Here is a 16,104-nt window from a genome sequence, read left to right as displayed (position 1 = left end):
TGCCAGGCTCTGAACCAGATGCTAGAGTTTCAAACTCAACTGAGGCAGGACTCCTATCCTATTGTTATTGGCAGACAGACAAACTATCTGGACCCAGTGAGGTGAGAGCCATGATAGATGGAGTAGGGCAGCAGGGGCACTCTGTGTCCACAGGAGGCAGTGGATGGTCCCAGGCAGAAGAAGAGGTCAAAGTGGCTTTTCCAGGCTGTGAGTCCAGTGATGGGTAGCCAGTGGAAATTGTGAAAGCCAGGAAGAGCCCTGTGTTTCCTACCCCTCCAGAGAGCTCTCTGCAATGCGCCTGTATTGCAGCCTCATTAATGATGCAAGGAAGTAGCAGTGATCTGCCTAGAAAGTCAAAAGTGGGACATTTACCCAACTTGCCTGCTAGAATTGGTCTAACTGATGGATGAAAATTCTTTCGTGGTTCCCAGAAACTTGACCTTTATTAAGGTCGGTGTTGTGTGCAGGGCCAGCTGATTTTTTTTTTCAAAGCACCTACTATGTGTGCCTAGTGAGCAGTGCACAGTATGGCTGTAGCAGAGTCACAGAGAGTGAAAGGGTAAGAAGAGAGAGCGGGAGGACAGGTTACCACATGGCCTTAGAAAGGTGCTGAAGGCATGCACTGCTCTACATGCCTGTCTTTACCCGGGAACACTTTTCGTGGTTAATTTCAGCTCCTTCCAAGGCTCCTGCTCTCTGGAGAAATGTGAGATCAGAGAATGGAAGTCGCACTGTGACCTTATTCTGGAAGGTAAGGTGTGCTGCTTCTAAAAGTCTGGCTTGCTGCCACTGGGTTTTCACAGGGAAACCCAACAGTGTGTGGTCCCTGGCAGGGAGAGACCCTAAAGATAATCCCATAGAGCTCCTTATCCACCATGGCACGTCCTAATGCTTGGCTACTATTTCCCTGACAGCGCACACCTTGATGACCAGTGCTGATTGCTGGAACACCCTTCTCTGTGTGTGCTACTCAGGCCCACCCCTAACTTTTTTTTTAATAATTTTTATTGTTTTATTATTCATATGTGCATACAATGCTTGGGTCATTTCTCCCCCCTGCCCTCACCCCCTCCCTTACCACCCACTCCACTCCCTCCCTCTCCCCCCGACCCCCTCGATACCTGGCAGAAACTATTTTGCCCTTATTTCTAATTTTGTTGTAGAGAGAGTATAAGCAATAATAGGAAGGACCAAGGGTTTTTGCTGGTTGAGATAAGATAGCTATACAGGGCATTGACTCACATTGATTTCCTGTGCGTGTGTGTTACCTTCTAGGTTAATTCCTTTTTATCTAACCTTTTCTCTAGCTCCTGGTCCCCTTCTCCTATTGGCCTCAGTTGCTTTTAAGGTATCTGCTTAGTTTCTCTGCGTTGAGGGCAACAAATGCTGGCTAGTTTTTTAGGTGTCTTACCTATCCTCACCCCTCCCTTGTGTGCTCTCGCTTTTATCCTGTGCTCAAAGTCCAATCCCCTTGTTGTGTTTGCCCTTGATCTAATGTCTGCATATGAGAGAGAACATATGATTTTTGGTCTTTTAAAAAACCACCCCTAACTTTTGCAGGGGCCAGGTCGTTAGGGATTTCACCTGAGGGCCTCATACTTGTGAGGCAGGCATTCAACCACTTGAGTCATGCCTCCAGCCCTTCTTTGATTTAGATATTTTTCAGATAGGGTCCCACATTTTTCCTGGGGCCATCCTCAGACTGAATCCTCCTACTTGCATAGGTGGGATTTTAGACATGCACCATCCTATCTGGCTTGTTTGTAGAAACAGGGTCTTGCTCACGTTTTGCCCAGGCTGGCTTCAAACTGCAGTCACCTAGGTATGAGCCACCATGCCCTGCTTGCAGTACTATATTTTAAATCTATGAATATTTAAATATTAAAATTATTTATATTTAAAAGTTACAAATCAATGTATGAATCTATAATATAAAACAACTTTTATCCTTCTACCTGGCCTAGTATACTTCAGGGCCAACTGGAAGGCTAGCTCTGTAGTCAGAATTCTTGGATTCTTAAGTGTTTCATACCAAAACACAGTGATGTGAGAGTCTTGAACCCCCGGCCACAGCCTACCCTGCCTTTCTTCCTACCTCAGGTTTGGCACATTCTGCAGGGACCCCTGTGTACACACATGTGGACCTGCTAGGCTTATGTCCAGGTTCTGTCCACACCCTGAGCAGAAAGTCTCAGGTTGAGGGGTACACACACCAGGGCACAGCCTGTCCTAGGAAGGGCAAGCCCAAGGAACAGACTCTGAGCCTGGGGCTGGAACTGTGTGGGAAGGAAATTCTGTGCAACTGGGAACATCTTCTAGAAGAGGAAATGTGAGCCCCTGGTGTGGAGAACACCGCTGGACTGGGGTTGGGGAGGAGGCTCCTTTCATAAGACCTGCTCCCTTGGGGTGGTGGTCCTTCTATTCTGAGATTTTTCCCCTTTTGGCTGCCCCCCCTAAGTCCTATGCTTCCTCCAAGTTAAAGAGTCTCCCTTCCTCTTGACGCCTGACTTAGTCCTTGCTTTCTGGACATGATATCAGGAATATAATCCCCAAATGACCATCTTCTGTACTCCCTTTAGTTATTTAGAATGCCTGATTTCAAGCTTGGTGTAAATGATTATTTTCTTTATTAAACTGTACACATTTGCTGGTGTGTACATGTGTCATATGTCTGTGTGGGCGTGTGTGTGTGCTCTTATGCACGTGTGGGCCTTGTGGACTAGGAAGTTGAGGGCTAGAAGAAGTGAAAAAGTAAATATACAAAGTCCTTTCAAAGTAAAGCCTGTTTTGAAATTATTTTTGGCATTTTTTTTCAGCCACTATCAAAATTCCATGCCAATGGCAAGATCCTCTTCTACAATGTAGTTGTAGAAAATCTAGACAAACCATCCAAATTAGAGGTCTACCCCATCCGGGCACCAGCCAGTAGCAAAGAACTAAGCCTTGACCAGAGTTCTTACCAAATCCACCTCACAGCCAACAACAGTGTGGGCACATCCCCTGCCGCAGTCATTGTCATCTCTGAAGACTCTGGAAAAGGTGAGTTGGTTTTTGGTCATTTGGTTTGGTTTTCATTCTCCATGAAAATGTCAGTGATATAACTAAGTCTAGTGACCCAACACTGGTAGTCATTTTCTTGGGGCATATCAGCTTCCTTCAGTGGGACAGTCCTCCTCATGGTGGGATATTTTAGCCATTGTTCAGTACATTTCTGTCCCAGGACTCTTGAGCACACTTGGGAAATTATCTCAAATTTATTCAAGTAAATGCAACCCCACAAACACCACAAATTAATGTAAATTCAAACTCACTGAGAATTAGGGTTTGCATTTCAGTGCTTTGTAGCTTGTGAAATATGGGTTGCATTTTACTGTGCTGTAAAAAATGTCATCAGTCTTTGTCACCTATAAAGAAGCCAGGTGTCCAGGTGTGGTTGTCTACAACAGTAATTCCAGCACTCAGCAGGCTGAGGCAGGAGGATGGCAGGTTCAGGTTCAGCTTAAGTTTCATAGTAATTTGAAGCCAGCCTGGGCTATGTGAAAGACCCTGTGTTGGAGAGGAAGGGTAGGGAAGTGGAGGGGAGGAGGGGGAGAGGAGTGGAGAGGAAGGGAAGAGAAGGGAAAGGCCCATGAATAATGAACAATGATAACGACAAACTAGTGTGAACTTTCAGTCCATGCTCTGCCAATTTGTAGAATAAAAGATAACTGGTCAAGCTTTTCACCTACAAAAGAGCAAACAAGGTAGAAATCACCTCACTTGTAAAATCAACAGTGATGTTATTTCCTTCTTGGCAGAGACTGTACAAGCAGGCATAGGCAAGTGGTAGTTGGTCGTTTGTGGACCTGTAATAGTAATGCCCTTCAGCTCTTGTTGTTGGGATTTTTCAGACCCTGTTATGAGGGTATGGAAGGTTGTGTTGTACCATTTACTCAAATTCAACTGAAATTGGGTTAAGTGGTCCAGATTAGAGATGTTTGCATCCAGGTTTATACTAGGGCTATACATTCCTTTGGGTGTCCCTAAGCCATTTAATCATTTAATACCCTAAGAAAATACTCTAGCACCCTGCTCTCACACCAATGTTTCCTTGTAATTAGAATTGCCAGGTAGAATATAGGATGCCCAGAGAAATTTAAAGATAAGTAAATCAGATTTTATTGGAAGTCTACAGAAACTGATGACATTCTCATGCCTCAAGGTGAAGGTGTGACCCTGCTTGAAATTAGAATTCCAGTTTCTTGATGTCACCCAGTTCCAATTGTCAGATGTTAGGAAAACTGCCTCAACTTATGAAACACGTCAGGATGGCGTGTCAGTCATAAATTCCGTGCACACCCATGCAGATTCTAATTCAGTATGTTTCTGATTTGTTTTTCCTGTTTTTGACCTCTACTCAATTCATACCTCTAACATTTCAGAAGCCATCATCAATCCATGAACAGCCAACACTGTGGTGGGTTGTTAGGCTGCATTAGTCACTCATCAGCAGGCACCAGCCCCAGTTTTAGGTCAAGGATTGGTGACTTTCTTGGTAAAGGGGCAGAGAGTAAGTGTTTCAGGCTTTGCAGGTCATACAGCTTCTGTTTATATTCTGCACTCTTCCTTGCTGGTTGATTTCTTTTTTTTTTTTTTACAAAACCCACCTTAGTTCAAGAATTATATTAAAAGCCTCAGAGGCTGGAACTGTTCTGCTGCTAATAGTCTGTGAACCGCTGTTCCAGGTGCCAAAGCCCAGTGGGGTCTCCAGATGCCAAGATGAGGAGAATATGAAAGAATGCTGGGAAATGAGAGGCAGGGAAACACTGATGTAAATATCCCCACACAAGCCCCTATTGCCCTTGAAGTGGTAGGCTCTTACCTGCAAAATACTGTTGCTGTGACAAAATACCTGAGATGAATAACTTATAGGGAGGAAAGGATGATTTTAGCCCTTGGTTATAGAAGTTTTGGTCCCTGGTCAGTTGGCTTGTTTTCAGGCTTGTGACAAAGCAGAGTATGATGGTTGGGAGTACATGGTAGAGCAAAGCTGCTCACCACATGTTGGCCAGGAAGCAAAGAGAGAGAGGAGGGGGCCAGGGTCCCCACATTCTTTCTATGGCACAGCTCCAATGACCTAACTTCCTCCCACTAGGCCCACCACCTTCCAATAGTGCCATGCTCTGGAGACCATGGCTTTAGCACAGAAACCACTGGGAGACATTTCAGATCCAAAATAGAGCAGATACATTGTACATGTATCCTACTTTTCTTCTTTAGAAATTGTAAAAAAGTTATAATTAATTAAATTAGAAGCATTGTTCTATTTCTTTCTGTACAGAAGATATTAAAGAAGAAAGAATTAAAGGTACAGAAAATGGATTCCTTATGTCTTGGAAACCCCCATCTGAAGACATCATAGGCTATGTTGTAGATTGGTGTGCACATACCCAGGACCAGCTCTGTGATTTGCAGTGGAAGAACGTAGGTCCTAATACTACAAATACAGTCATCAGCTCAGGTAAGAGCTCCCATTTTACCATCCTGTGAGATCCACCTTGCAGCAAGTTCAACTAGGATTTCTGGTCCTCCTCAAGATACTTTGTATCAAGCTAATAATTTCAAAATGACAAATCCAACCTGGGTGCTAGGAGTTCAAATTTTATGCAAATGTATTCTAAGATTGGAACTTTAAACCTACTTTTGCAGAGTATGTATATCCAAGATCCAGATCAGTTTTTATGACTTCGGTAAATTTGTTTCCTGCAAATTAGTGGTCTCAAATGAGTGGCAGGGGGACCTTGTAACAGCTATGCAGAGAACTTTCACAGAAGCACATAAGAACATGGATTTGGATATTTAGGGCACAGACTTGATGGGAGGCCATCATCAACTTTCAATTTCAGTGAACTCATAGAACTTGAACTCTCACCGCCCACATGGAATTCATATCTCAGAGATGCAAGTTTAGCAGTGGAAGATGCCCAGCTTTGTGGCTTAAGCAGGAAAAGTGTGTGGCGCCATCTCCTGGATGAGGGAAAAATGCAGGACTTGTCCCTATCCAGAGGGCAATGAAGGCCCCTGCTAGATTCAGTGGTCTGGTAGCTTTGGGGACAGACTGCAGAGGTAGGTGCAGGTGAGACAGAAAATGAGGAAGAGGAAGCAAAGTTTTTGAGATCCTGGGCTCTAGTAGGAAGAGAAGGCAAGTACTATCAGGAGATTTCAAGTCAAAGGAAGGCTTGAAATGTTTTATGTCTGGTTTGACTCTGTACCCAGTTGTATGCACATGCACGAGGTCATGCTTGAGAGCTCTGACTCCAAAGGACACTGCAGGTAACAATTCTTTGAGGCTTTGCTGGAGACAGCACCATGGGTCAAGTGCTGTTTGGAACGTAGAGGATTCTAAGGCTTAACCAAAGGAAGAGGGTGGAGAAATGCAAAACTCGTAAAAAGGAAATTATTAAGGGAATACTAATTCCTTTTACATCATGTTCCTTTCCCGAATTAAAGAGAATGTCATTCTGTGTTACTGAAAATGTATTGACTTTTCCCTAGATGCTTTTAGATCAGGAGTCCGATACAACTTCAGAATTTATGGGATATCTACAGAAAGGACTGCTTATTTAGTAGAGAAAAGAACAGGATACTCCCAGGAACTGGGTAAGTTTGAAGTATTTAATTTTAACATGTCCCCGTGAAGCTGTGTTCAGAATCATCCATAGACTCCTAACTTCTAGGAAGATTTCATCCTTTACCTAATTTTTGTGGTCCTATTTATTCTGGGAATTATGTTAAATTTATTTATTTATTTTGTATTCATTTATTCACATGTGAAATTTTTTTATATAATACAAACATAAAACATTTTCATTAAAGGTGATTTGTAAAATGTTATGCAAAAGATGATGAAATTAGTGCTAATGTTAACAAAGGCAAATAGCTAGAGTTAATATCGTATTATAACCCAGTACTCTTTTCTCTGTATAGACATACTTTGAAATAAAAATGGGATTTTACTCTATATAGTTTGCAAACTACTTTTTGGTTTCTACCACAGACTGTTATTTAAGCATATCACTTTCATGATGGAAAAGTACCCCACTGTATGCATGTGTCAAGTCACTTGTTAGACAATTTAGAAAGATTACATGATTTTCACTGATAAACTGTAAATGTCACCTTCAAGTATCTTGTACTTCCCAGTGCTAAATCTCTCCCCAACTTTGCATGATCTCTCAGGCCCTATCTGAATTATTTTCATTTTAGCTGTCTGTCCATAGCCATGATAATGTTTTTAAAAATGAAGTCCTAGAGGTAGAATCCTTGTGTCAAAGGGTTTGAACTTAAATATGTTTTTCATTTCTTTTATCATGTTTAAGATTTTTCAACCACACAGAGAAATTGCCTCCTGTACATTTTTACCACCTTCCCACCAGCAGTGTGTGGACTTTTGCTTTCCCCATGGGAGTGCTTATTCACATTCTTTGGCATCCAAGGTCTCAGACCAACTGAGCCTTGCAGCTGTGCCTTGATTGCTTCCCACTAATCAGACCAATTCCTAGCTTCTTTATTTGAAAGGAGCTGACCCATGGTTTACAGCTGCCTGAGAGAGGCAGGAGGTAATTGTGGGTGTGCCATATTTATAGGCCAGTGTGCCTAACTCCATGTGTGGGAAAACAGACACTTTGGAATATATGTTCCCAGATTTTCTAGTGATACTTAGATAACTGCATTGCTTCAATTTAGGAAATAGAGTCCTTTAAATCCCTTCTCTGAACATAAGCCTGTCCCTACTCTCCTTCCTCTTCCCATCAGAAGGTTCTCAAATACTATTTAGATTTCAAGGATATACTCAAGTCTAAGAAAGACTCCCCCCACCCCTCCCTGGGGATCTTGTGCAAGTTACTTAGTCTGGGCATCTATTTCTTCATCTGTGAAAGGTGAAACGTGAAAAAGGAAGATTGCCCAATCCTTTCCCAATCCTCCAGAGACACAGATAAAACTCCTTAATTTGGCATAAGGTCTTGCAGCCTCCAGAGCTGGCTGTGGTTTTCTGCTCAGTTTACCTAAATGTTCAGAGACCATTTCCAAATTATGACTTTTTTCTTAACCCAACTTCCTTTCCTAGCTCCTTCAAAGAACCCTCAAGTGGTTATGAGTAACCTGACCTCCAGTTCCTTCATGCTGAGCTGGACAAGTTATCCCACAGAGTTTCAGTCTGGATTTATACAAGGGTACCATGTCTACCTGAAATCCAAAGAGAGACAGTGCCAACCAGGATTTGAAAAGGCGGTCCTTCCAGGTAACATTTATTTTTATTTGTTCACCTGTCCTCTCAAAATCTCATTATTCAAAAGCATTGCAAAGTGAGGCCCTAGGTTCCATCCCCAGCACAGAGCAAAAAACACTGAAAAGATTGCTGTCACTGACCTTGGTCAGGCTGAATGCTCTTGAGTCATTATAGGATGAAAAGGTGATTTTAAACAAATGAGGAGATTGAACATGATGGTGGGGGAGGGGCAGTATTTTAACTTACTCCTGAAACAGTGGACCCAGGCCATCAGTTCCTTATGAAATCCTGCCACTTAGGAGAGTTTCTTAACCTTTTTTCTTTGGCTTTGGCAATGTTATTTCTAAATATCCTTATTTATTTATCCATTTTTTTTGTGATGCTGGGGATTGAACTCAGGGCCTTGCACATATTAGGCAAGAGCTCTACCACTGAGTTCATTCCCAGCCCTTCAATTTATTTTTATTGCTTATAATGCCATTTCTTAAAATTTCCCCCAGGGTGGTGAAATTATAATTTAGTTTTTTGTTAGTTTAAAAATGTTGATGGTACTGAGGCAAGAAGAGCATTAGTATCTAGCTGTCTCACAAATCTCTACCACACTCTTAATAGCTTTTTTGAAAACATTGTTCTTATTTTATGCTTTGGTACTGGGGCTTGAACTCAGGGCCAACACCTTGAGCCATCACTAGTCCTTTTTTGTGTTTTTTTTTTTTTTTTTTTTTTTGAGATAGGGTCTCATGAATTAATGCCCAGCTGGCTGTGCCTCCTGAGTTAGCTAGGATTATAGGAGTCAGCCACCAGCACCCAGCTAACAACACTGTTTTTAAATCACAGATGATTCAGTATGTTGTAAATATGACATCAAAGACCCAGAACAAAAGACATTCATTGTGGATAACCTACAGCCGGAATCTTTTTATGAGTTTTTCGTCGCTTCATACACAAGTGGTGGCGAGGGCCCCAGTGGAATTTTCACGAAGGTCACGACTCCAGATGAACACTGTGAGTTTTTCCAAATCAAAATTCTTTTCTTAGGAGTTTTTCACAAATTACTGAAGTATTGTCTTAGATTTTGTCAAGATAGGACTTTTCAAGCATTTCTTCTGCCCCATCCCCTTTCTCTTTCACTGTTGTTTCACAGAAACATTACATAGAATTTCACTCCAAAAACCAGGTCAGGGTGAAACTGATCTGACCGTATGCCTGGAATCTTCCTCTTTTGCCTCTCAATGACCCCTGAGGCCCTTCTCTGGAACTCAGTCTCAGAGTGTCTGGAAAATCACAGATAGCATATTTCATGTTGCCATTAGGCCACGGTGATGGTGATGGTGGTGGTATTGACAGAATTATTTTCTGTAGTCTTCCTTCTGACTTCTCTAGTGGCAAACTGTTTCCTGCTCTGCCAGGACCTCTGGGGGCTGTCAGAGATGGGCAGGGTGAGGTGGGGATCAAGTGGGACACATCACCAACTCTATGTGCATTTGGTCAGATAAAGGGTGAGAGGAAGAGATAGGTCTTCTCCAAACACATCTGGCTTGAGAGATGGAGGAAGAAGAATGGTAGGAGCTGGTTGATGGAAATATGTGTTCTCCTGCGATACCCAGACATGCAATGAACAAGAAGGTTGTGAGAAGCCGGGCACCAGTGGCTCATGCCTGTAATCCTAGCAACTCAGGAGGCAGAGATCCCTAGGAGGACCACAGTTCCAAGCCAGCCTCGGGCAAATAGTTCGTGAGACCCTATCTCAAAAAAACCCATCACAAAAATAGGGCTGTTGGAGTGGCGAGGACAGGAAGGAAAGAACGTGTTGTTTCCAAATTTACAACTAGTTTTGCTTAACCTTTATTGAAGAATATTTCAGGTTGAGTATCCCTTACATGAAATGCTTAGGACCAGATGTCTTTTTGGATTTTGGAATATTTGAATACTTGTAATGAGATATATACAATAAGACCCAAATCTAAACACAAAATTCATTTATGTTTGATATACACCTTATAGCCTGAAAATAATTTTATATGATAATTTTTACTGAACCTGTGTTTTGACTGTGTCCAGTCACATTACATTAGGAGTAGAATTTTCCACTTGTGGTATAATTATCCAAGGTTAAACTTACTCAGATCATTTTATCTAAGACTAACTAGAAGGGGTATACTAATAATCAACCTTAAAGATCTCAGTGGCAGACAGTAAGTACTACTTTTCTGCTCACGGGTCTATAGATCAGCTGTGGCCTTAATGATCTGGGCTGGGCCAACCTGGACTCCGGTGTATTCCATCTAAGTCCACTTGGGCAGCAGTTCCTTGAGTAAACTTTTCCTGGTGGGGTAAAGAACAAAAAAAGGCAAGACAGATGACGTGAGCACATTTCAAGCTCCATTTACATTACTACTTTCAAAAAACGTCCCATTGGCTAAACCAAGGCATTTGTCTGCATCCCCAGTCAAGGAGTAGGAAAATACTCCCCACCTATCACAAAACTTGGGCAAAGGTGGGAAATGGCCTGCTCTATCAGAGAGGTAAGGAGTTTGAGCCACAAAGCATTGACTGATGCCAAAGGGGCTTTTGTGTGGGTTGGCTGGTCATTCTTTCTGCTAGTCAGGCAGAAATCATATTGAGGGTTGCCTAAATATATATTTGAGGCTTATTAAGAGGTCTCAAATAAGCATGTAAAATTAGTCTCACTTATAAACTTGGTTTTATTCCTTTGAGGACATAGAAGGACTTATTGAAAAGATTTCTTTCTCTTCCCTTCAGCCCACACGCTGATCCGTATCATTCTGCCTGTGGCTCTGTGCCTCTTGCTCCTTTTTCTTGTGTGCTACTGGAAAAGCCAGTGGTAAGTGTGTGAGCAAAGTTTTATACAATAGAGAAAACCCTAATACAAGAAACGACATTGAATATGGGGGGAAAAGTGTGGAAAAGGACAAAGGAGGTCTAGGTGAGGATATGTAATTTATTTGACAATTTTGTTTTGTACATTAATTGATACATGAGGAAAATAAACATTTAAAATAAAAAGCTTGCAAAAGTTTTTCAATAGCCGTAGCTAATATTTACATCTCACTATGTTCTTGGTGGTGTTCTAAGTGCTTTATATAGAATAACCCACTTTATCTCTGCACTCTATCACTTATGGTGATAAGTACTGGAATTATCTCCATCTAACCAATGAGGGGATCAAAGCAGGAAAGCACTAAGTAGCTTAATTTAAGAAGGGATTGAGGAAGGATTAGAACCCAGGAATCTGACTCTAGAGTTCTTTCCCTTAACCATTCTACAACAATGTGAAGCTCAGTTCCATTTTCACTGTTTTTGTAGGATGAAGGAGAAGTGCTATCCTGACATCCCAGACCCTTACAAGAGCAGCATCTTGTCACTGATAAAATCCAAGGTAAATGTGGGTAAATTGGATGTATACCAAACATGTATGAAGGACTAATTCAGGTTGGGGTTGAATTAATCATACCTTCCTGGACCTCTTCAGGAAAACACAACAAATTAGAGCCACCTCTGCTCTCACAGCTAATTGATGATTGATGCTTCACAGATAATTGAAGGGGCTAGAGTGGGGTAGCTCAGTGGTAGATCTCTTACCTAGCATGTGTGAGGTCCTGAGTTCCATCCTCAGCCCTGAAAAAAAAAAAACATAAAAAGAAATTGGATGATTGGAACTTTGATGTCGTCTATAGAGAAATGGCTTGATTTTCAATACCATCTCTTAATACCATGTGACCAGGAAGAAACATGGGACTCTTAAGTGCACTTCACATATGTAACACACTTTGACGTGCATGTGCGCACACACACACACACGTTTATGTTTACATATATTTTTTGTTTCCTTTGCAGGAGAACCCTCACTTAATAATAATGAATGTCAAAGACTGCATTCCAGATGCTCTTGAAATTATAAACAAACCAGAAGTCACCAAAACACATGTCAGCACTGGGAAGCCACTCTCCACAGAGAGTGAATTAGCTAAACATGCCTACCTTTACCTCCTGCCAACAGAAAAGGAGCAATTGGGCCCTGGGCCGTGCATTTGTTTTGAGAACTTCACTTATAATCAGTCAACTTCTGACTCTGGTTCCTGTGGCCATGTCCCAGTAACCCCAAAAGACCCACCATGTCAGCTGGGACTATTGACCCAACCTGAGAATTTATTAAATGTACTGGAAAAAAAGTACACAAAGTCCCCGGGAGAAATCCCCGCTGGAGAAGCTGGTTTGAATTATGTGTCCCAGTTGGCTTCCCCACTATGTGGAGACAAAGACAGTCTTCCAACACATCCAACAATGCCAGCACACTGTTCGGAGTATAAAACGCAAATGGCAGTGCCCCCATGCCTTGCCTCTCCTTCTCCAACTGAGGATGGCAGCCTGTCCTCAATGATCCTTTTAGGTCAAGGTGAACACTACCGTTAACCAGCACATACCCAGTTCCTACACTATATAGATGCTAAGGAGAGCACGACTGGCACTATGCCAATACCATGTGCCCTGCTGGTCCGTAATCCCAGTGAGCTGTCATGTTTGCAGGTTGGATTTATAAAAGACCACTACAGTCTGGCTAGATTAAATGCCAGAGCTGTGGAATTTAGCATTCACCCTTGCAGGCTTATACTAGAAATGACAGGATTACAGAGACATGCTGGCCTTGTTGCTATTTGTTCAGGCTTACCCTTGTCATAGTATACCTGAACTTGACATAGGGACAAGCATTAGCCCACAGACTGGTAAGTTCAGAATTATACAGGGTGGCTGTAGTCCTACAAGTCCCATTTTTAGTGAGAATGGATCTCCATTAAAATTTATCCCCATGTTTAATTAATCTTAAGGGTACAGGACTAGGCCACAAAATATTTATTACTATGTAAACTTACTGTGTTTTAATGAAAAAGTTACAAATGTTTGAGACCAACAGATTTTAGACTTGCCTTGAAACAACAATTTGGATTTCATTGACACAATAAAATTAACTCTTTTGAGGCAGACCTAACCTAATAGGTAAGACCTGTGAATGAAACAGTATCTTCACAATTCTTTTGTCTAGCTTACTGCAGTAAAAGAGTAAGACTGGCAAAGAATTCCCAACTTGGTATAAAAGCAACAGCACTCCTGTTCAGTAGACATCAGACTTCTTCCTTAATCTTTCACTACCTCAGAATAGAAAAAGAAAAATCACTGAGTAATATTTACATTTTATCATTCTCCTTTTTGTTCAAGAACCGTATGAACGAACTGTTTCCATTTAGCATTGTTTGGACTCTGAAATAGGTTGTCCAAGTCAAGAGAATTCTGACTGCCTCATTTAGATTGCTATTATGCAACAATAAAAAATGAGACCTCATTATTGGCTGTCACTTAAGACATAACTGCAAAATGTTTTATGGAGTGAGAACTGGTTGGTTTTTCAGTGACTTTATCTCCTTTGAAACAATACACTTTTCCCTCTATATCTGTAGGTTCTGCAAACAAAAATATGATCAAATAGTTGCATCTGTTCTATGTATAGACTTTTTCCTTGTCATTCCTGAACAAAATTGTTTCTATAGCATTTACAGAAATGACAGAATATGGGAGGATATGGTTAAGTTATATGCAGATATGACACGATTTTATATAAGGGACTTAAAAGCATTTGCAGATTTTGGTATGGCACAGGTCCTGGAACCAACCCCCCAAGGACACAATGGATGGATGAGTGTACATGGAAAATATCAGATACCTAACAGGTGTTCAGTACAGGCTAGTTCTTTTTTCTTTCCCCTGCCAATCAACCCCAAATGTTTGTCACATTTCTAAACAAGCATTTAGAGGGGTTCCTTGTGTATTGTGAGCTGCTGTCAGTACGGTGGAAATCACTCTGCCTATGTGCATGGCTCTGTTGCTACCAAACATCAACCCTATAGAAAATGTTCACGTCTCACGTGGCTTCAAAATAGACCGATACAAATCAGTACTATTCTGTTCAGCTTTTCAACCAATTTTTTTTTTTACATATAACTAAGCCTTTTGCCAGAAAAGTTATGTCCTAACACAGTACAAAACAGTGTCTTGATTAGCCTGATAGTTGTGAGAAAACTTTGGTCAGTATTATCATCACTTACCCTATGAATGTTCCTTTGTTAATTACATCTTTCATTTGAAATTTGTACACAGAAATGCCAATGACATTGATTTGTAAATGTTATTTCACCTATCACAAAATTTTGAAGTTGTTTTTGCTGTTGCATTAAACCTTGATTAAAACATTTAACCATTACATTTTTTGTTTTATCTATCTTGATGAAAGTATTACCAATTCTGAGTCTAGCCCGTATGTCATCTCACAAACTTACTAAACATGTAAATTCCTAGGCACCACCTCAAATCCTTATCAGTCTTGGTAGCATATAACCTGGAATCTAGTTTTCATCAGTTCTGAAGCATTCAGATTCACACTACACTTTGAGAATCACAGGCTTAATAAATCAGATGAAGTCTTTCTGAAATGTAGCAACATTACCAACTGGAAATGCTTGGATACATAACTTCTTGTTCACATTATCAGTATCACCCACAGTTGTGGCTGTAAGTGTTCCTCACAAATGTTCTCAACAACCAAATATATCAGCATTTAAAAGTTTTCACTATTATTTATCATCTTAGCTTTGCTTTAAGATTCAGAAACTTTGAAATTTATATTCATCAGTAGACGTATCAGGATTAAAAAAAAACACCACAGAGAACATAGAATAGTTTATATGAACCCTTATATAGAATCGTCAGTCCATCCACTCCCTCCTTCATTATTTTGAAGCAAATATTTCATTTGTAAATAATTTTCTTTAGATGAGCTCAACTTTTTCTAACAAAGGCGTGTTACCTTTTTAAAAAGTGTACCTGAATCCCAATTAGAAATGACAGAGTATTTTGGTGGTGAGCTGGGCTGGTATTCATGACCTACAAACACTGCTTCAGTTTGTGGAGCAACCCTCAGTTGTGTGCAGGGAAACGATGATTCAGGTTGGGAGCAGGAACCTAGTCACACAAGTCACAGATCTGCTGAAAATGCTTGCTGACAACACACCATGTTAATTATGGTTAATGCCACTCTCTGCTACAATGTATATGAGAGAATCAAGTTGAATTAGACTTAGCTAACACTGCTTCTAAGAGCTCTGCTGAAAGATGAGCTGGCTTCTTATCAAGTAACTTAGAAAGCCTGTCAAAACTCTACATAAAGAAGCTCTAAAGCCTTGGAAGAGACAGCAATGGAAGGCATTGAGAATTAGCAGTTAACTCATATCTACAGAACAGCAACCAGCTGTGTCCAAACTGAGGGACTATGTATGCATATATAGTTGGCTTAGCTCTTTAAGATACAAATTAAGAAAGCTTTGAAAACTAATACTAAAAAGGAGTGATTTATTTTTTATGCTAAAGAGTTTTCAAAGTGAAACAATCTTTTTGAAGTTCAACTATGACTTTTTTTCAAAGATCAGCTGAATGACATTAAGTATGCTTTTTAGCTTATTTTGGAACCAACTACACTTCTGATGACATACAGTGGAAGGTGACAGGGAAAATGATATATAGAAACCAGCTTAAAGGTCAAGCTATCTGAAACAAATCCTTTCTTAAGGGGAGACACTTAACTGTAACACCCTAGCTTTCACATTGAATTTTATTCTGCAGAATTCGCAATTTTGCCTGTTCTGTTTGCATGTCCTTCTGCCACTAGATGGCTACAGGCTAGCCTGCCCGATCAGGCCAGTCTATGCATGAAAACTTGAGTACCTTCCACTGAAAAGTTCCCATCTTCATACCATCATCACATACAT

The 16,104-nt window shown here is 40.9% G+C and overlaps 1 protein-coding gene and 1 long non-coding RNA gene across 3 annotated transcripts in view; one reads left to right on the top strand and one right to left on the bottom strand.

The window, feature by feature from the left end:
- The window catches only part of Osmr (oncostatin M receptor), a 60,802-nt gene extending 46,259 nt beyond the window's left edge, over window positions 1-14,543 (top strand). For both annotated transcript variants that reach the window (XM_074077572.1, XM_020166651.2), the window contains 9 exons: window positions 675-751; window positions 2,817-3,039; window positions 5,321-5,500; window positions 6,535-6,639; window positions 8,108-8,281; window positions 9,107-9,274; window positions 11,033-11,114; window positions 11,597-11,669; window positions 12,128-14,543. In XM_074077572.1, the coding sequence (XP_073933673.1) occupies window positions 675-751; window positions 2,817-3,039; window positions 5,321-5,500; window positions 6,535-6,639; window positions 8,108-8,281; window positions 9,107-9,274; window positions 11,033-11,114; window positions 11,597-11,669; window positions 12,128-12,703 (1,658 nt within the window). In that variant the 3' untranslated portion in view covers window positions 12,704-14,543. The remainder of the gene's footprint in view (window positions 1-674; window positions 752-2,816; window positions 3,040-5,320; window positions 5,501-6,534; window positions 6,640-8,107; window positions 8,282-9,106; window positions 9,275-11,032; window positions 11,115-11,596; window positions 11,670-12,127) is intronic.
- LOC141424212 (uncharacterized) lies at window positions 9,328-12,145 on the bottom strand. The gene is made up of 2 exons (XR_012449188.1): window positions 11,873-12,145; window positions 9,328-10,594 (listed from the first exon to the last, which is right to left on the bottom strand). It is a non-coding gene; the product is annotated as an uncharacterized lncRNA (long non-coding RNA).
- Window positions 14,544-16,104: the final 1,561 nt, after the last annotated feature.

The sequence above is a fragment of the Castor canadensis genome, chromosome 6 (genome assembly GCF_047511655.1).
Source record: "Castor canadensis chromosome 6, mCasCan1.hap1v2, whole genome shotgun sequence".
In the NCBI taxonomy this organism is placed as follows: domain Eukaryota; kingdom Metazoa; phylum Chordata; class Mammalia; order Rodentia; family Castoridae; genus Castor; species Castor canadensis.
The sequence above is the reverse complement of the archived record's forward strand: the minus strand, read 5'-3'. Positions and strand labels throughout refer to the sequence as shown.